Below are 21,908 nucleotides of genomic sequence, written 5' to 3' on the forward strand. Positions count from 1 at the left end.
AATTACCACTTTGATTTATAATGCTAAAAATGTTGATGATGCACCTCCACATAGCTCTGAATGTATGCATCTGGTTACTGAATTAAAAAATAATCACCAAAAGTCATATGGCAATATGATCTTATATTTCTTTGGAACTGTACATTATTGTAGCATGTGGCTTTTATTAGCTAAGTACAGACAAATAAGGAAACATGCATTACCTTTCAAACTCTGCCTAGGGTTTTGTTTTATTTTGTTGTTTTGTTGTTGTTTTTTGCAGTTATAACATGAAGCAGTGAAATCAGCGCAAGCATTATAATGATGTCTTGGTGCACCATGTTAAACTGTCATCATTAGCTATCAGCAATAGTTTGAGTAAAAATACTATTAAGAGCAGTCCATGAATGGAGTTCCATGGTGAAATTATTTCTAATCTAATCTAATCTAATCTAATCTAATCTAATCTAATCTAATCTAATCATCTAATCTGACCATTTATGGTTTTTTTGTGTCATCTTCCAAGACTCTGACCTCAGAATGAAATCTGATTTCTCATCTCTTTGTTGGTTTCCAGAACTGTCTATTTCTAAGGATATAAAATCCTAGTTTAAACACTACAGCACCCAGAGAGAGACCCAGCACATAATTCAAGGTAAGCAATGTTATGCAAACAAACAAACAAAAACAAAAAAAAAACCCAGTAAGAAGTAGTAAATCAAATTAAAGGCACCAGCTAAAAAAAAAGAAAAAGAAATCTGAATTTAGTTCATGCCAGCTGCATTTACTATATCTCTCCATATGTTTCTATCCTTGCAAAGCCTTCTTGCTTCTACTATATTAATACACCACTTCATACATCATATTTTGTTCTTTTAAGTTTCTCATTCAGCACTTATTCATTCTTGAACTGATCTCTTCTTTTACCAGGCACACGTTTTAAGCTTTCCATTCCCATTACATCCAATTTATCTTTATGATTCTGCTAACATATCCACCTCTCACTTTCATACATCCAAATGGGCAGAAACATATTTACACATAGCTATTTTAGCTTTTGGTCACAAATATTCATCACAACAGACTACATATTACCCATTATCTTTCTACTGACATTTATACACCTCAAATTTCTCCATCTTTTTCCCCAGTCTTGGTGAACATTTTACTAAGATTCATAAATTCATCTACCAACTCTAATTTCTTACCTTGCAATCATTCATTCTATTTTATTTGGTCTGATACACAACTGTTCAGATTCATGATCCTTATTGCATCATACAATCTAATTAACATTTACTGTAAATTAATTTGATCTTAGCCAATAACAGATCATCTGCATATAAAAATGCAGACATATTACTACATATGTAACGTATTGCTGTTATTACAAACATTTCTTATACATTTATCAATAAATACATTAAAGACCAAGGATATCTCATTTTATTGTCTGCTCACTGTTGAATCATTCACTGAGATTTCCATTTATTCTCATGCCAGGTTTATTCCCATCATATATCAATCTTACTGCATCAGCAATCTCCCTTTGATTTCAGATATGTGCAAAACAACCTATTATTTAAGCCTACTCACTTTATCATAAACTTGTCTAAATCAACATACATTAAATTTTCTTTCTTTTATTCATTCATTTCATCATGACTTTCTGAAGAGGAAAAATCTTGTTTGTACAGTCCTGTTTATATAACAACACATTGTACTTCCCAAAGTTGGCTCTCTGCTACCTGTTCTATACTTTCAAATAACTACTGAAGCATATTGAAGAAACCAATATCCCTAAAGTTTACATTCAACTTTTGGAACTTTTTCCCTTCGTGTAAGGAAACAATAATAGCATTTTTGAATCTTTAGGCATAGATAGGATTTTCATACACACGTTACACAAGTTGCACAGCCATTCCATGAAAATGTACTTTTATGCACATCAAATTACTGTAAGTAAAAGGTACGTGCATACACTGCCAATAAAAGTATAATTCAATAATAATAACAACAACAACAATAACAATAATAATTGCTTCTGCAAGAAGTGCACACAGACTGACTATAAAAAATGGGATGACAAAGTAGCAACAATGGTGCATTGGAGTATCTGCAAGAAATATTATTTGCCAGCAAACAAGAACAGGTGGGACTACTAAACAGACAAAGTAATAGAAAATGAAGAAGTTAAAGTGGTCTGGGCCTCTAGATTTCAAACAGACAAGCAGCTGCCATATAACACCTTAGACTTAATAATTGTCGATAAGAAAGATAAAAAAGTCTGGATAATGGGTGTGGCAGTGCCTGAAGACAGCTGCATAGAGGACAAAGAACTGGAGAAAATCACAAAATAAAAAGATCTGCAAATAGAAGTAGAACTACCATTGCAACAGAAAGCAAAGATAGTAACAATAGTAAGAGGGGTCTTAGGTGCAAGCCAAAACGTTTGGAGTACCACTTGAATACCATCAACACTGACAAAATCACCATCACTCAATTACAAAAGACAGCTTTATTTGGAACAACTTGCATCATGCGACAATAGATGTCCATGTTGGAAGTGAATAACTTTGCTACATGGGTAGTTTTAACCATAACTTACTTATATTGGATTTATTTCCAACATGGATATTATACATGTTTTTGGGTGCCTTTAAAATGTGCAAGTGAGGTTGCAACTGACAAAAAGGAGCAAATGACTTCTAGCATACACATACACACTACACTAAAGGCACTAATATATTAAAATATCATATACATACCTTGCCATATGTACACATTCATACACATACATTTGAAAGAGGAGGGGGGGCAACAACTCTGTTAAAAAGCAGGTCTCTGTCCAATATAGTACAGTACAGTAATGTAGATGTAAAGAACCTCAGCAGACCTAGAATAAGTGAACTGCGTATTGGAAATATTAAGTCTGTCCTATGACACAAATATATATTTTCTATTTTCCATTATATTATATCCATTTTATTTGGAGGCAGCAGAGCTGAATTTAAAAGCTACATTTTGCTACATATATTAGGAGGTCCTGATTATGTAGTGAGTTCTATTTTGTCTATAATTAATCCCATTTTGCTTCAAAGCCATTGGCCCAGAGGTCACCAGCACTGCATTGCAACTAGCAGCAGTGATTATTACAATTAATTACCAGGTTATATCAGGTAATCTTTGAAATGCCTGAACTGTCAATTTTGCAGGGACATTAGATTGACCATAGCTGGGGGAAAAAAAGTCTGTGAAAGATAGATATTTAGGTTGATGCTGGGAAAAATGCTAGATTTCATTTAATTTTGTACTCATTTTTTTTGTACAAATGGTGCAGAACAAATAAAATACAAGCATAAAAATACAAATAAATGCATTCCAGGATGAAACCTTTAAACAAACTTGGTCAGCTGTAATTAGTTTGCCCAGTCAGTGAACAAATAAGTTTGGGAAATGAGTTGAAGCAGACTGATGTTCTACAGTACACACACACACGTGCGTGCACACATGCAGGGGGAAAGAGAAAGAGAGAGAGAGAGAGAGAGAAAGAAAGAAAGAGAGAGAGAGAGAGAGAGAGAGAGAGAGAGAGAGAGAGAGAGAGAGAGAGAGAGAGAGAGAGAGAGAGAGAGAGAGAGAGAGAGAGAGAGAGAGAGAGAGAGAATGATGGATTCCCTGTCTTTTGGCTTAGTAAGAAAAATCTTTCTGGCTAACATAGAAGTGGGGAAGAGAAGATCATGTTTTTTTTTAAAAAAAGAAGATACAGATCACTGAGAATAAAACAACAAAAAGAATAGCTCCCTACCCATTACTTCCCACTGTGTGAACTTTTGACATATCCGCAAATTCTTCCTTTCGATTGCTGCTGCTGTTGTACTGCTCACTGTATAGCTTTAAGGACATCTGTTCAACAGCATCTCTTTGTGCTTCCAGAAAGCATAGCTGAACCTCTGCCTAGAAAAAGGAAACAATAAGGAATGAAACCTTGTTTTTAATTCATAACAAATGCTTATATAAAGTTGCCGGTTTGAGATTAAATGAATATATTCACAGTGATATTAAGCGTGATTGTAATAATTATTGTATTGATTTTTAATGACCCTTTTTTTATAAAAGTCTTGGGGTGGGGGAGATTATGAACCATGCCTCTTTCCATTAATCTTTTAGAGGAATTTTTTTTCTTGATTAACTGTCTTAGGTATAATTACAAATCAATTTTTTTTCTAGGACCAGTGGTATTATCAAACATCTCTGCTACACAAACCACAGGAAAAAAGAGAAATAATTTGGAAACCCAAAAAGTTTACAAAACAGCAAACATTATCTCTGTACCTAAGATATGCAGATGATACCACTCTAATGGCAGAAAGTGAAGAGGAACTAAAGAGCATCTTGCTGCGGGTGAAGAAGAAGAGTGCAAAAGTTGGCTTGAAACTTAACATTAAGAAAACCAAGATCAAGGCCTCCGGCCCTCTCAATTCCTGGCAAATAGATGGGGAAGAAATGGAGGTAGTGACAGATTTTATTTTCCTAGGCTCCAAGATCACCACAGATGGGGACTGTAGCCAAGAAATTAAAAGACGCTTGCTCCTGCGGAGGAAAGCCATGGCAAAAAAAAAAAGCAGAGACATCACCCTGCCAACAAAAGTGCGTATAGTCAAGGGTATGGTCTTCCCAGCTGCAATGTATGGCTGTGAAAGTTGGACCATAAGAAAGGCTGAGTGCCAAAGAATTGAGGCCTTTGAACTATGGTGCTGGAGAAGACTCCTGTGAGTCCCTTGGACTGCAAGGTGATCAAACCGGTTAGTCCTAGAGGAGATCAACCCTGACTGCTCTTTAGAAGGCCAAATCCTGAAGTTGAAATTCAAATACTTTGGCCACCTAATGAGCAGGAAGGACTCACTGGAGAAGAGCCTAATGCTGGGAAAGATCGAGGGCAATAGAAGAAGGGGACGACAGAGAATGAGGTGGCTGGAGTCACTGAAGCAGTAGGTGTGAGCTTAAATGGACTCCAGAAGATGGTAGAGGGCAGGAAGGCCTGGAGGAATGTTGTCCATAGGGTTGCAATGGGCCAGACACGACTTCGCAACTAACAACAACAACATCTCTAAGTATTTTGCTGTATACTTTGTCCAAGCAGTAAGTTAAGAATGCACAGCTATCTGCTCATATTGCAACTTTGTCCTTTCTGTGTCAGTTCTAACAACTAAAGAAACAAATTAGGGTCTTCTTGTCAACAAAAAGCACCTTCCACCTGACCTCAGCAACCTTATATGCAGTGGTGGGGTTCAGCCAGTTTACACCAGTTTGGCAGAACCGGTAACTAATTTTTTGTTGCCCAGGCCCAGAATGGACTTCCGGAAATGGCATCCACACAGAGAACTAGTTGTTCACATATTTGTATCCCACCACTGCCTGTATGTATTTGTGCCCGCTTACTGACTGCTGACCCAGTTCTCCTAGCTTTTGTCTAAATTCATGAACTGGGCTCCACAGCTTTCCTGCATGGTGGAAGTTTTGATGCCAACTGAATGTACTATGTATATTATTTAGATCTGGCTTAGCACTGGTGAATGAATCCAACTTTTGTGATGTATTGATCATAGTGTATTTTTCACCAGGATTTTTCAACTAATGTCAGAGGGAAGTGTCTAGAGACATGTGAAGTCTGAAGTCAACAAAGAAGCTCAGTGAAAACAATCTCTGCATATATTTTTATGTATTTATTTGTATTCTGTCTTTATTATTTTTACAAATAACTCAAGGTGGCAAACATATCCAACATACTTCCTCCTCCCATTTCCCCACTGGCCTTAACCATAGACCAAATCTCTCTCCCTCTGTCTCTCTCTCTCTCTCTCTCTCTCTCTGTGTGTGTGTGTAGAGAGAGAGAGAGAGACAGAGACAGAGAGAGATGGACAATAATTCCATTAAAGCTATTTGTTGATGTATATTATAATATGCTATATTATTTTGTTATTGACAATCAAATTGGAAACACATGTGTATGTGCCTATGTGAAAATCTCTTCCTAACCCTATTGGCTTTTTTTTCAGGTTTAGGAAATGAATTTTTCTGGTGATGTTGAGAAAGTTATGTTTATCTTGAAGCAATATATGTAGTTTATCATTATATAATTTTGTTAACAGCTGTATTATTTCCATTACATTCATGTAAATGCCAGAGCATGGATTATAGAATTACTTGTGTTGAATTTCCAAGAATTATTCATTTATCCACAGAATCACTTAGTAGCTTCATATACCAAACTTGCATTTCTGTTGTTTGTTTTATTAATAAGGTAAATACAACAGCAGAGATGTCTCATTGGACCAATCAGCTTTCTAAGGACTACCCAGCAACCTCAACTTTAAACAACATGAAATACATTTATCAGGGTGTTTTCTTTTAGACAATTTCCTGATCAAAGTAATATAGAATTCTCTTTGGCTTTAGAATGTAGCTACATTATGTATTGCAGCTGTGCTGATGAGTTGGATTCTGGAGCTTAGCACAGGAGATGATATGGAGATACATTTGGCTGCTTGCCATGTTTATCCCTGGGTAGCTGGAAAAGTACAGAGGCAAGGTTGAGTTCAAGAGCACTTGGGGGCCAATATGGCATTGTTTTCATACAACATGCTCCACTAAAATCCTAACATGCTGATTATAATTGCAATGAGCTTCATAAAGAAGTATCAATTTGCAACTTAATTTGGTCTACCCATATAAAGTATCTATTTCTTAAGAAGGAAGGTTTCTATATGTAGTTCAGAAGTTTTCTACAATTGGGTGTCTCACTTGTTGTAAAGAACATTAGAAGGGGCAGGGTTTCTGTAGCTAGTTTTTTAAAATTATTATTATGATTTGTAGTCATCCATGTTCAGACTGGGTTTGGCATTTTTGTCTACCTATCGAGTCCCCTCCCTGGGATAGGCAGACTTAGCCCTTTTTTTTCACCAGGTATCCAGGAACTCCAACATCTAGTGTGGACCTTGTTAACCCGAGTAATGTCTGAGCAGGTATGGCTTTCTAAAATTTATCTCTCACCATATTTTTAATGGGAGAGACACTCTTTGTCTGACTCCTCTGATGAGACCTGTCCAGAACCTCTGGCATAGCTGTCATCTTCCTCAGAGCACACAACTCCCACAATCATGTCAAGGTAGTGCCTCACTGTTGCTGCTGTTGTTGTTATTATCATTATGCATATGATGAAAACATGACAAAAGAGAAGTAAACACGTGCACACAATCCACATAATTATACCCAAAATGTCTATGGGGGTATGGCAGTGGCCTAACAACTGGATGTCCAATTGAGTAATCCAGGCAATTGCCTCTGACATTGCTTCATGTCATGGGCAAACTTGCACAATATGTTTAATAGTTTGCATATAAGCACAAACAAGGGAAATCATTCCATCCCCTCTGATACGGCGCAGGTAGTCTATGGCGAGTGTCTATTTGATGCACAGAGAAATGTTGCAATAGTTAAAAGTACAGAAAGACTTCTTTCCATAAAATAAATAGTGATAGCTGGGGAGGGGGTAAGGGGGAAAAAGCTGCAGACTACAAGTATACTATATGCTTTGAGTGAAGAAGGGTCCAGACAGAGAAGAAGTCTCAGCCAGTTGCTGCCAGTCACTGCAGAGCAGGGTCTTCAAGCTTTTTAGCTAAAGGCTTGTGGGCATGTTTGGAATTTTGACATGTTGAGGTTTGACAATTTGTACTGCCACAAAATGATTGTGTGGGTTGGATTTTTAAAGTATAAAATAGCTGCCATAGGAATGTAGACACTAAGCAATAGTAGAGCTGTCAGCTCTAACGCCCACCCTTGAAAGACACAGTCAACTCTGAAGCTCCCATGTTACATTTTTCTAGGCAGCCAAATACTGTATACATCCAAGCAAACCATTGGCTACAACCACTCTTCAGGGGATTTTTTTTTGAAGAAACTTATTGAGCTTGTGACTCAAAGATGTCAGTAGATCTTTATTTGTTATTCAAAATTGCCTGTTGTTGTTGTTATTCAGGAGCACTTTCCAATAAAATGTCCACAATAGTAGTTATGTACAGTGCAGAGACCAACCAGGAATGGTATCTGGTTCTCCATAAATTATCAGTTCTGTCTAAGGTCATTATATTGTAATCTTTTCTGGTTTCTTTCCCAATTTTGAAGTATGATTTAAGTAGATGTTTTCCAGTGTCCTGGAAAACAACTCAGAGGGCTAAATCATATTTACTAAGTTGCAGGAATATTAGATGCGAAAGAATGACCAGGGTTTTGGAAAATGAACTATTTAAAATCAGTGTTTTAAAACTGGGCCAAAGTATGGTGAAATTTGTAGCCAAGATCTCCCTATGATGAGGAATATCTATGCCACCTTTCACTATAGTAGATTCTTCTAAAGGAAGTGAAAGATAGTCACTAGGAATTACAATACTCTTTCCAAAATACAGTGCAGCTTCTTGTCAGGGTTCAAGCAGCAAGATATGAGATTTCAATCACTGATCTTTTCCATAAAACCAATGAGATATTAAATCAATTTTCCAAAGTACCAAAAGGCAAGACAAGAAACAATGTCTGGAAATTAACCGAGGAGAGAAGCAACCTAGAATGAAGGAGAAATTTCCTAATGGTGAGAGCAATCAACCAAAGGAATACCTTGCCTTCAGAAGTTGTGGTGGACAATACTTTGTCTGAAATGGTATAGGCTCTTCTGCTGGAGCAGGGGGCTGGACTAAAAGACCTCCAAGGTTCTGTCCAGCTCTTATTATTCTATGTTCTATGTTCAATTAGTTAACTAAATAGTCAAGACTTAGGATGACAGACAAGTTAACAATGACTAGATGGTATGGAAAAACAAAGGATTCTTCTCCCCAAATCACTCCATCTTTTCCAATATTTTGGAAGTGATTTGAGCAGAAGGGCCATTCTGATCCAACCGCAAACACTGCACCCAATATTCCCATTGTTGCCATGGGGTTTCACCCGAGTAACAAAGCTGTTGTGGCAAAATTAATTAAAATGTCACAGAAATCTGGAACAATAGATTGCAGTCAGACAGAAAGAATTTGAATTATATCAGTTAAACCATTTTGTTTCAGTTAAATAACAAACTATTCTAAATTACCCCAACTCATCTCAGAATTCCTACAAACTCAATTTAAGAACAGGCTTTATCCAAGGTTCAAATGTGGAATTGCCTCAGCTGTTTGTATCTTTTCCTAGCCTTCAATAGGGAAACATACAAAACATGGCTTTCTTTAGCTTTTTTTAATATTCCATCCTTTTGTAAAAAGGGAAACTGGGAAAACAATTCCCGAAAGTGAGTAACATTATGTATAAAGTACTATTTCCAATTATTCAACGTTTGGTTGTTTTCTTGCAGATGTTTCATTACCCAGCCTAGGTAACATAATCACGATATTCATGAGTAATGAAACATCTGCAAGGAAACAGCCAAGTGCAGAGAGCACCAAGGACCCCTGCTTTTAAATTGTTTTTTTGGATATGCCGCCACAGTGTCAGCTGCAGTCACATGAAATCCTTGCTTAAAGAGCTGCATTGTCTTCACTTAACAATGCAACCTGGACTGCTGGAATTACTGTCACTAAGCAGCGTAGTTGTTTGACTTATGATTGCTTTCCTTGGCAACAGAGTTTCCAGTCCCAATTAGTGTAATTAAACAAAGAGTTTGTTTGTCATCCACTACATCAACCACTGTTTCAATACTATATGTAATGTTTTACCTAGCTACTGCAAATCTTTCAGTGTGCACTAATCGAAGCAGAAGTGAGGTTCAAAGAGCTCTTTCTGATTTTTATATGATGTTATCTATTGCATGGCACTGTAGTTAAGACTCTTTTCCCATGCCAACAGCTCATGTGCTATTGATATCATTGTAATTTCAGGGAGGTTCTGAAAACATCAAGTAAGTATTGATTATTTTAATTAAAAAAACCTTCTGTATCTTCAGAGGCTACTGCAATCCTCAAAAGTCAAGAAAAAAATAAAAAGCACAAACATTTTAAGAATATTTTAAAGTTATAAAGATATTATAGATTACTCAGCTAATTTTGCATCTTATCTGCTAATTATACTTGTAAATCACTTTAGTGAGAAATAAGATTTGGTGTTTGAAGGAAATCAATTAATTCATCTGTTTGGAGATGATTTGGAAAGCAGTCGAAGCTGAAATAAACTTGATTTCCAATGGGACGTCATTCCAAAGGACCAGTGCTACCAGTGAAAATCAGTTCTTCCAAGCCATAGTCCTCCTCACCTCCCTAAAGTGGACATCTGCTAGCTGCTTCTCATGCTTAGACTCAACTGGCCGGGCCAATTCCAATGCAAGAATGAGGTCCTGCAGATAATTTGGTGCCAAGTCATTTAGGTTTTCTACGTTAGCACTAGCAGTGCCCATAACACAGATGTTAGCTTCTTAAAAGGCAGCCCCATGTTGCAGCAGGTCTAAATGTGTGATGACAAGAACATGGATCACCGCAACAAGATCTTCTTGCCCCAGGTAGAGCCACAGTTGAACTGCAAAGAAGGCCATGCTGTTCTAATAGGCTACAGTTTGGGATTAAACCATTCTATTAAGAATGGCCATCCTGGAAGATCCCCAAATGATGGACCTCCTTTTTCAGGGACAGTGCTATCCCACAAAGGATACCACTTGAGCAAAGAACCTTGATGGTGATGCCAGAGAATTTCAGGTTTATCTGGCATGACAGCTCGTGAGAGGGCGGGGGGCGGCCTGTCTCTGGGGGCACCCAACTGAGTGGCAGTGAAGTTGGGTGGGGATCCAGATATCTGTCTCTATGTTTCGATCCTCCCATGGACATAACTAATGGGATGCCTACCCTGGACTTGCTAGACCCATGCGACAATACACTAGCACGGACTTGTACGCCCTCAGGGGTGCCCCCCTCTCCTGGGTGCAACCCGCCTCCTTAAACATTCTTAACCTCGATGACGGGCCCGAGTTTTGGGACCCGGAGAGATGGCTGGGCAGGGGCAGGGGCCGTCTACACAAATTTAATAAGAGGCCTCTGATTACTTTTTTATCTAAATTTTTTACGGGGTTAGGGAGAGGGGTGGGAGATAGGGGTTGTCTGGCTATGGGGGGTGGCCAATCAACCATGGCTCAGGCCAGACTTGGGTCTGACCGCGCGGGGGGAGAACGGGGTGTGGTTGTCTCTGGGGCTCATGAGTGGGTTGTGGGATTACCGATTCCCACGACGGGGAATGGCAGCAGGTGGATAGACAGAGGGCCGTATCGTTACCGGGAGGGCCGTCTCCGCTATTTGCAAGCGGTGAGGCGCTCCGACCCTCTGCCTCTTCCCCGAGGTTCCGGGAGCGAGGATGTGCAGCCTCCTGAGCTCCGGCTGGTGTACCTGAATGCCAGGTCCGTGGTTAACAAAGCTCCCCTCGTTAGGGATTTAGTTGAGGGTGAGCACGCGGACCTGGCTTGCATCACGGAGACTTGGTTGGACCCAGAGGGTGGGGTCCCTTTGGTTGACCTCTGCCCACCAGGCTTCCGGGTGCTACATCGGCCACGAGCTCATGGTAGGGGTGGGGGTGTGGCGGTGACTATTAGGGAGACCTTATGTCCGCGGGAGACCACCGTTCCTCAGATAGTCGGGTGTGAGTCTCTCTTTGTGAGATTTGGTTCTGGGGCGCAGTTGGGCTTGCTGCTGGTGTACATTTCGCCTAGTCGCGCAGCGGCAGCCCTGCCCGAGCTGCTCGATATCCTCTTGGGGTTGGTGGTTGAGTTTCCCAAACTTATAGTTTTGGGAGACTTCAATCTACCATCCCTGGGAGGCTTATCTGAGCTAGCTCGGGAGTTCATGGCTTCCATGACGGCCATGGACCTGACGCAAGTAATTTCTGAACCAACTCATGAGGGAGGCCACACCCTTGACCTGATTTTTTTATCTGGACCGTGGTTGGATGATCTTGGTGGGGGCTCTCCATTTATTATGCCCCTGTCATGGACCGATCATCACCTCCTGCGGCTGGTCTTCCGTTTTGCCACCCCCCGCCATGGGGGTACGGAGCCAATTAGATGGTACCGCCCCAGACACTTAATGGATCCTGATAGATTCCAAGCGGCGCTGGGGTCCCCACCTGCCTCCATTGCTCACAACTCGGCGGATGCCTTAGTGGAAGCCTGGGAAAGGGCAGCCACTGAGGCACTTGACCGGGTTGTACCCTTGCGGCCCCTGACCCGGTGCAGATCCCAACGAGCTCCATGGTTCTCCGCGGAGCTCCGGGAGATGAAGCGTCGGAAACGGGGCCTAGAGAGCTGCTGGAGGTCTAGCCGATCTGAATCCGACCGGTTGCGGTTAAGAACCCATATTAGGTCTTATCTCGCAGCGATGAGGGTGGCGAGGTGTAATTACTTCTCTACCCTCATCGCGTCCGCAGATAATCGCCCAGCCGCCCTGTTTAGGGTGACTCGCTCCCTTCTTAATCAGGAGGTGAGGGAGGATCCCTTGCAGGGTCGTGCCGAGGAATTCAGTCAACATCTGTCGGATAAAATCGCTCGGATTCGGACCGGTTTGGACTCCAGCTGGGCAGAGTCTGGCGATCAGGACACGGGCGGTCTTGTCAATGTTATCTGGGAGGAGTTTGATTCTGTGACCCCTGATGAAGTGGACAGGATTATGGGGAGGCTGAGCTCCACCACATGTTTATTGGATCCGTGCCCTTCCTGGCTGGTTTATGCAGCTAGGGAGAGGACACGAGGCTGGCTCCAGGCGGTTATATCTGCTTCTTTGAGTGAGGGTTATTTCCCCACCGTCTTGAAGGAGGCGGTGGTGAGACCTCTCCTCAAGAAGCCTGCCTTGGACCCAGCTGTATTGAACAACTTTCGTCCAGTCTCCAACCTTCGCTTTCTTGCGAAGGTTGTTGAGAGTGTGGTGGCGCATCAGCTCCCTCTGGTCCTGGATGAAGCGGATTATCTGGACCCTTACCAATCGGGTTTCAGGCCCGGGTACAGCACGGAGACGGCATTGGTCGCTCTGGTGAATGATCTCTGGAGGGCTCGGGATAGAGGATATTCCTCTGTCCTAGTCCTATTAGACCTCTCGGCGGCTTTTGATACCATCGACCATGGTATCTTGCTGCGGCGTCTCAGGGGATTGGGAGTGGGAGGCACAGTTCTTCAGTGGTTCTCCTCCTATCTCCTGGGACGCTCGCAGTCGGTGTTGGCAGGGGGGCAGAGATCGGCCCCTTGGTCTCTCGTTTGTGGAGTTCCTCAGGGGTCGGTTCTCTCGCCTCTCCTGTTCAACATCTACATGAAACCGCTGGGTGAGATCATTCGTGGTTTTGGAGTTGGGTATCATCAATATGCCGATGATACCCAACTTTTCATTTCGACCCCAAACCACCCCAGTGATGCCCTCGCTGTGATGTCCCGCTGCCTGGAGGCGGTTCGGGTCTGGATGGGGAGGAACAGACTTCAACTCAACCCTGACAAGACTGAGTGGCTGTACATTCTGGCATCCCGGGACATTCAAAATGTTCCATCGCTTTCTATGGGGGGTGAGTTCTTACCCCCCGTGGATAGGGCTCGCAACTTGGGAGTCCTCCTAGATTCACGACTTACCCTGGAAGACCATATAGTAGCCGTGACTAGGGGGGCTTTCGCCCAGGTTCGCCTGGTGCGCCAGTTGCGGCCCTATCTGGACCGGGATGCCCTGTGTACGGTCACTCATGCGCTCGTGACCTCTCGCCTAGACTATTGTAATGCTCTCTACATGGGGCTTCCCTTGAAGACCACTCGGAGGCTCCAACTGGTACAGAATGCGGCCGCGAGAGTTGTCTTGGGAGTTTCCCGGTACTCCCATGTTACACCTTTGCTCCGCGAGCTGCATTGGTTACCAGTTGTCTTCCGGGTGAGGTTCAAGGTCTTGGTTATGATCTTTAAGTCCTTACATGGCATGGGTCCGGGATACCTCGAGGACCACCTGCTGCCGGCGTCAACTCCCCTCCGCCCTGTGCGTGCCCACAGAGAGGGCCTCCTCAGGGTGCCTCCGGTCAGGGAATGTTGACTGGTGGCCCCCAGGGGGAGGGCCTTCTCTGTGGGTGCCCCGGCACTATGGAACCAACTGCCGGTTGAGCTCCGGATGGCATCGGACCTCCGATCCTTCCGTCGCGGGTTGAAGACCCACTTGTTTGAGTTAGCTGGTCTGGCCTGAAGGGGAATATGGGTTTTTAATTGGTTTTATTATTTTACTATTGCTGTATTTTAATTGGGCATGGTTTAATTCTCTTTTAATTTTTGTACAGTTATTTATATATGCCCTGTGAACCGCCCTGAGTCCCTAGGGAGAAGGGCGGTATAGAAATCCAATAAATGAAATGAAATGAAATGACAGGGGAGCAACCAGAAGGAACCCTTAAAGATGAAAAATGTATCACTGCCTCCTTCAAGACTTCTGGCAGCATTCCCCTCCTACAATATGTTATCAGCCTTATAAATCCAAGAAACTAGCCTGTCTCCAGCTGCAATGACCAATTTGGTGACTAGTGTTTATTGCCATGGTCATATCACACCTCTTCCATGAGCTCTGAATTAGGTGGCAACAAATTTCTAGGTGCAATCCAAAGTGCTAGCTTTGGCTACACAATTTGTTGTTGGCATACTTTCAAGATTGGTTCCAAAAGTAAAAATTTAAAACAAATAGATACTAGTCTTTTACTGTAAATATCCTTAATGGGTTTTTAATGAATAAATGCACAGTAATATAAGGAGTGTGTGTATTTTTTAATCAGACAACACAGGTAAGATACCATATTTCCCAGATACAATCCTTCATAATTAATGCTATCAATATGTGATAGATTACTACATTTGTGGTTGAATGTGACAGACAGACAGATGCTTACATTTACCAGTCCCAGAATGTCACTGATGCTGAACTGACATCATTCTTTCCATATTATTTTGCCAACACTTGAGCAAATTATTTTGAAATGTGTTTATTTGTTTGCTGTGTTTTATACTGCTTTGCTACCAGTGTTCAAGAAAGCTAGCAGACATTGTAACTAAATAAACATCTCTTTCCAAAACAATGGCTTCTCTCAGATGAAACATTTCTGATCCTCCCTAACATGCTTTGTCTTTTTATGATTTGAATTTGGGAAGTTGGTTTATGATTTAATATTTATTCATTTCTAACATTTCTATCACAATTTGCTACAGTAAGAATATTCAGTGTGATAGAGTGCAAATCCATTGCTCTGCTACATTTACTGTGCAGCTGTGATCAAATCATTGTCTCCCAAAGATCTGTGGTAAGAATGTCTTGCATGGATGAACAAGTTATGAATTGCAAAACACCTAGGGGAAAAAAGGGAAAACCCTAAAAGACCACACTGTTGTAGACTTAGTATAATACTCCAAATCTTATGGCAACATTAGAGATTTACTGAAGAGAAAGTCCAGGTTTGGAACCTAGGAGAAGCATCTAATATTTATCAATTCCTTTGCAGCTTCCCAAACCACATGTCATTATACATATCTGTTTATAGAATGGATGAATGAACAAATTATTAAATTTATAGTCTGGGAAAGTTCTCCAGCATTCAGGAACAGATAGTACTGGAAAAGCTTATTCTGTGAGATTGTTTAGGTGAGGTTCATTTTCATGAGCAGAATAAAAATTAGAATTCAACCAATATTTCAAAGCATTTATTATCTTAAACCTGAATTCATTTTATAAAACACTGATCATATGTCTTCTTAATAGGCATACTCTCTCTTCCTCATTGCACATAACTACCAAATATATCAGTTGTTAGAAAGCTGTAGTGTTCAAGTCACTATATTTTATTCTTTTTAGTTATACATAATCAAAAGACAGTGTCACACTTACAGATATATTGGCTCAAAAATATGTGTTTCAATATTCATATTCCACCCCACTCCAAGAAATTTGAACGGAAAACCGGTTTTAAAAAGCTTTTCTTGGCAATTGGAAAGAACAGAGATGCAACCAATATTTAGAAATGGAATTTCATACAGGCACAAATTAACCTTTTGTCTCAATAGGCCAGAATGTATCACTGTGGCTAAAATCATCTGCAAAAGCAAACTATTCTTCACCAGTGAAATGGATAGGACTTCTCATTCGGCAGGGAATTCCAAGAAGGATCTCATAGGGCAGGAAAACTACATTTGGGATGGGGAATTTCAGGATGTGGAGTGAGGTCAAAAACAGTTTCTTGATTATGATCAGCAACAACAACACTATCTTTTGATATTATGGGAAGTGCAGCTGAAGCACAGCCTTTTCTGACTGGATGCCTTTAATTATTTTAGATTCTAACTCCTGTCAGTCCCTGCCAGCATAATAGGGTTGATGGAAGTTGGAGCCCAAATCATACTGGAGCCCCATACTGGGGAAAACAAACTAGTGATTTATTCATCCTGCTAGCAGCAGTTATTTAGAAATTCATACAGAGGATTTACTCAAGCTGTTTTCACATTAAAAGCTGGCACATGTCCCCAAATCGGTTTTCCTTTGGCTGCTACAAAGATACATCACTGACACATCCAGTCAATGGTACTCCTTGTAATGTCCAGAGCCTCTCTCTTAAAAAAATACAACTCTTCTAAAAATAAACTATTTATATTGGTGAGAGGTCAGCTTCTCTGGTGCTGCTGAATTCTTGGCAATTTGCATACCATTAAAGCATTAGGAGTAATGTTTGGAAAATTTAATTTTAGAGCTGTGCAGTTAAAGATGTTTGCTGAATTGTAAGCATCTATGACAGCTGGGAAATTTGTTAACACTCTGCTAGTTACACCCTTTGTGCCTTAGACTGGAAGGCAGTAAACAAATCCCCTTTCTTTTTTCACAGCAATGAATGCAATTTTAAAATATAAGAGAAGGCATCCTAAAGCCATTTTTTTAATAACAGCAAAGCATTTATGAAGGTGGCATGTCTTTTTATTTTCAATATTTTGCATTCCATAGAATACATTTTTATGTAGTTGATTTATTTATTTTCAGCCAGGGGTACAGTTTGTATCTGGTGCCTGAAAGAAAGGATGCAGTTCCTTTTTAAGCAACTTTTCTTACCAGTATTTAATTGCTTTCTTACTTCTGCTGGACTTGTCATGCAAAGTCTAGCTAACATTAAGGCCATTTCCTCCCCCCCCCCATCAGTTCAGATTACTCTGATGTTCACAGCAAGCAATCATGAATGGAAGATGCATAAGGAGAATAAATAAGGTGTCTCTCTTTTATCTGGCTGACCTACTGCTTCTGTCTAACTACAGTCATATATACCCATAATGGTAAAGATCATAATTATTCAGGTGCAATATCAAAAAAATATCAGAATAACATAGAAATTGGGCAAAAGAGTTATTCTTAGATGATGGCAGACTGATGCAAGTAGGAACAACATAATTTATTTTCCATATGAATAACAACAATTTAGTTATCAAAAAGGAACGAGAGAGTCTGGCCCTATAGAGTTCTTAAATATTAAAAATTTAGCCTCCTATGGCTCTAATGCTCTTTTTCCTAGAGATCCAGAATACACAGTAACACTCAGCCTAGGGCCTATATCCTTATTACAAAGAGAATCATTCAAACCCCAACCTCCACCTTGTCAGGAATCTTGACTTTGAGCTGCTAATGTGGAATAAAAATCAATATATATATATATATATTTATCATTTGATGAATATTTACTTCTTCCTTTAGCACTAGGAGATTTCAGAATGAAAACTGCTGAATCAAATCATTTTATTTTTCGGTCTTTGTGCCAACAGCAATTTACTATCCTCCAGAAAGTTCCTGAACAAGACATCCCAAATGGCAAAGTTGTTGGTTTTTCCTGTCAGTCATAACAGGATGCCAGCAGGGAGCCATAATCATTTCCTTCTCATACTGTTAGTGCATCAGAAAGATGTAGTTTGATTTATTTCAGTAGAAAAAGTAATCTCGTCTTATTTAGACATACCGTAGAATGTTTGTGTATTTATTTCTTGAGTGAGGGAGAGCAGTTTGCCAATTCTACTGCAGTGTCAACCTATTATAAGTTAAACACTTACTCCTTTTGGCTCTCACAAAAAACAGAATTTGTAGTGGAGTTTTGAATGCAAGGAAACCCTGGGAACACTAGGAAAACAAAGAGCTTTAAACATGTACTCTCTCCATTGATGTTTTCTCCCCCCTAAAAATGACAAGCAAAATCTAGCTGACTACTGTAATAATGCTTAAAACTTTACAACATTATGGAGTACAAATATCAATGTTGCTTCCCAAACAAAAGCCATTAAAATGCAATTGTCTTCGGTACTGTTTTTAGGAGCAGTATATCCTTATTTTTAATATAAGGGCGTGTTTTTTTTTAAAAAAAACCTATATATTTAAAGTTAATGATACAATGTTTATACTTTTTTAAAAAAAGAAAAATAAACCCTCCATACTTTTTTAAAAAAGAACTATTTTGGTATAGCAAGAACCAAAGTTGCAGCTTTGGCCTGGCAAATATAATTTTATACTGGCTTAGTAGAAAGGCTTTCCAGTTAAAGAGCAATTTTGTTGATTTTCTCTGGTAAATTAAATAAAAGTGGCAACAACTGCTTTGAAGAAGGATGATATCTGCTAGTACATTTATGAGGTATTATGCAAACAGATGTTTTAAATAAAATATTTAGATTGCTGAATACAAAGACAATTATAAAATGCCTTTGTTAAAAGACATTTTTTACTTTTAATTCAAAAGGGAGAGGTTGAGGAGCTATTGAAACCAGAGAATGGGGAAGAAGAATTGTCCCAGTAATGGAATCAATAGGAAATGATGCTACATTTAAAACAGCTGGGGAGTGTAGCTAATATAACTTTACTTGAAAATAAAAATGCTTTATGCCTTTATGTCAAACTGAAACCTGCAGTAAAATAATAGCAACAAAAATGAGAGTATAAACTTAGAGTTAAACCTTTACTTTATGTCTACATATTGATGTGTTGGTAAAGGATAAAACTGGTATTAAAAATATAATCCAATTAATACATGTAAAAATTAGAAAGGAATTAGGAATTACTTTCCAATATATCCTTTCATATAATAAACTCTGTTTAGTAAGGATGGTAATGCAATTCCATTTCTTTTGCCTTATCTGAACATAGCGATTTTTATTGTAACCTGTTGGCAATTTACTTCAAGTGAATTTTGACATGTGCATGTTTTTTTGTGCCAAAGGATAAAGGCAAGAAAGAATGAATTTATCTGTAATTTAATTAATTTATAATTTACAAATTTATTTGTAAAATTTCAAATCAGTTAAAATCCATATATAGGGAGGCGGTGGCTCAGTGGGTTAGGAGGCTGAGCTTGTCGATTAGAAGGTCAGCAGTTTGGCAGGTCAAATCCCGCGTGCCGCATAACAGAGTGAGTGCCTGTTACTCGTCCCAGCTTCTGCCAACCTAGCAGTTCAAAAGCATGTAAAAATGCAAGTAGAAAAATAGGGAACACTACGGTGGGAAGGTAACAGCATTCCGTGTGCCTTTGGCATCTAGTCATGCTGGCCACATGACCACGGAGACGTCCTTGGACAAGAGCTGGCTCTTCGGCTTTGAAACGGAGATGAGCACTGGCCCCTAGAGTTGGAAACGACTAGCATGCATGTGCAGGGGAACCTTTACACACACACACACACACACACACACACACACATACATATAAAGTAAAGGTAAACGTTCCCTCCCACATATATATATGTGAACATAATTATGTAAATTTCCCAAATTAATATTTTCTAACCTTTATTCCTTGTTTCTTTAATCAGCTAATACTGTCATTTTTTCTAAAACAGAAAGTCACAGCCACAATTTACAAGGGATTTGCAAAATATTCTAGATTTACAGTGTCCTGTGGTCAAAATGAGCAAAGAGAATTAGCTAAGAATAAAACAATTGTGTTTGAGAATTGTGTCCCTCTTTGGGTCAAAGTCTGTTGGTGAAGCTGCTTCCACTGCTCTTTTTGCCTGCAAGTGGTCATTCTGTTTCTCTGCTTAGGTAAGGAAATATTGACTTATTATTGAAATTTTGTGTGTGTGATGAATTGTGTCTATGAAGGGGAGATGGTGTGATGGACTATAGTGAAATGGCAGTTAATTTGTCAATCTTTGGGATGAATTCAATGGTGGCAGATGAGTAGGCTTAAAACTAGAGAACCAGGAAGGAAAGAGTACATTCCAGGTGGTGGTGGGGAGACAACAACACAGCCTGGATCAGAGATGGAGACAGAGATGTAAAATAGCCACTCTCTAGCATATATCACAGCATATCTGTTAGGGTTAGAATAGCATAGGTTTAGTCTGGCAAGATTGTGCTTATTACGTGTGAGCAAATAAAGAACTGAACTTAGGATTGTTCAATGTTATTCAAGCCTGACAGTTTGGACTACAATTATTTTTTCTATTTATGATAATCTCTTATTAGATGATCATGAGACTAAATGATCAGCCTAACATTTAATGTTCATTCTGATCATATCAGACTGTACTAGCTTTCTCTCAAATGATGATGCAGCAGTTCACAAGGATGTCTAGTTTCACACATAAAAATGCCCTACTGTTTCTTGTCTGGTTTGATATTTTTTGCTATAGGGAAGTTAAGTGTACTATACTGGGTTCAGTTCATGGGTCAATGAAGTATTATTGTCTTGCTCCTTGTATGTTTTCTCCTTTTCAGACACAGCAGATAGACAAGTGTAAAGTGTATGCCAGGTTCATTACAGATTTAGACTGTGAATTAAGAAGAAGGTGGGTGGAGGAGCAAAGTAGCTAAGCCCTTGCTGATTGGACCCTCTTTGCTTTTAAAATGCCAGAGGCTGCTGGGAAAAGCTACAATACTGTGAGTTAAGAAGAAGGTGGGTGAAGGAACAAAGTAGCTAAGCCCTTGCTGATTGGACCCTCTTTGCTTTTAAAATGCCAGAGGCTGCTGGGAAAAGCTACAATACTGTGAGTTAAGAAGAAGGTGGATGGAGGAGCAAAGTAGCTAAGCCCTTGTTGATTGGACCCTCTTTGCTTTTAAACTGCCAGAGGCTGCTGGGAAAAGCTACAATACTATGAGTTAAGAAGAAGGTGGGTGGAGGAGCAAAGTAGTGGCACACGAATCATATAACTAAAAATCAAAAATAGTGGTGGTACATTCAGGGCAAGTGCATCTGAGATTCCTTTCATCTCAGCATGTCTGGCTTAGTTCAGTGCAACACTTGTTTTGCAGCTGTCTTTTGCAGCACTCTTTTCAAACTGGGAAACTGTCCTATCTGTACACAAATCACTAATCTACAAGGCCAGATTTTTTATCTAGGGTCTGTAATCTGTGCTCTTCAGGCAGAAATTAGGTGTTCAGTTCAGCCCTCCTACTCTACTGAGCCTCTGCACTATCAGCCCCCTGTACTGCAAAGATCCTGCACAAGAAGGGTAGTGTGGACAACCGTGGGATCTGGTAGGGTGAGAGCTGTGAACCATAAACCCAAAGCTTTCGCTGTGTCCCTGCATAACAGATACAGTGCCCTTGCTGACCTCCCGTTTGGACTACTGTAACGCTCTCTACATGGGGCTGCCCTTGAAGACCACTCGGAGGCTTCAACTGGTGCAGAATGCGGCCGCGCGAGTTGTAATGGGGGTTTCCCGATACTCCCATGTAACACCTCTACTCCGCGAGCTGCATTGGCTTCCGGTTGCCCTCCGGGTGAAATTCAAGGTGCTGGTTATCACCTATAAAGCCCTACATGGCCTGGGTCCGGGTTATTTGAGGGAACACCTGCTGCCGGCATCAAACGCCCTTCGCCCAGTGCGCTCCCACAGGGAGGGTCTGCTCAGGGTTCCGCCGGTGAGAGATTGCCAGCGGGTGACACCCAGGGATAGGGCCTTCTCAGTGGGA

General features: G+C 40.3%; 1 protein-coding gene across 1 annotated transcript in view; it reads right to left on the reverse strand.

Moving 5' to 3' along the window:
* The window catches only part of AKAP6 (A-kinase anchoring protein 6), a gene marked incomplete at its 5' end in the record, with an annotated part of 235,359 nt that overhangs the window by 96,199 nt on the left and 117,252 nt on the right, over nucleotides 1-21,908 (reverse strand). The window contains one exon of the mRNA XM_081319843.1: nucleotides 3,785-3,933. Coding sequence (XP_081175969.1) covers nucleotides 3,785-3,933 — 149 coding nt within the window. The remainder of the gene's footprint in view (nucleotides 1-3,784; nucleotides 3,934-21,908) is intronic.

The sequence above is a fragment of the Vipera berus genome, assembly GCF_964194415.1.
Source record: "Vipera berus genome assembly, chromosome: 1".
Lineage (NCBI taxonomy): Eukaryota > Metazoa > Chordata > Lepidosauria > Squamata > Viperidae > Vipera > Vipera berus.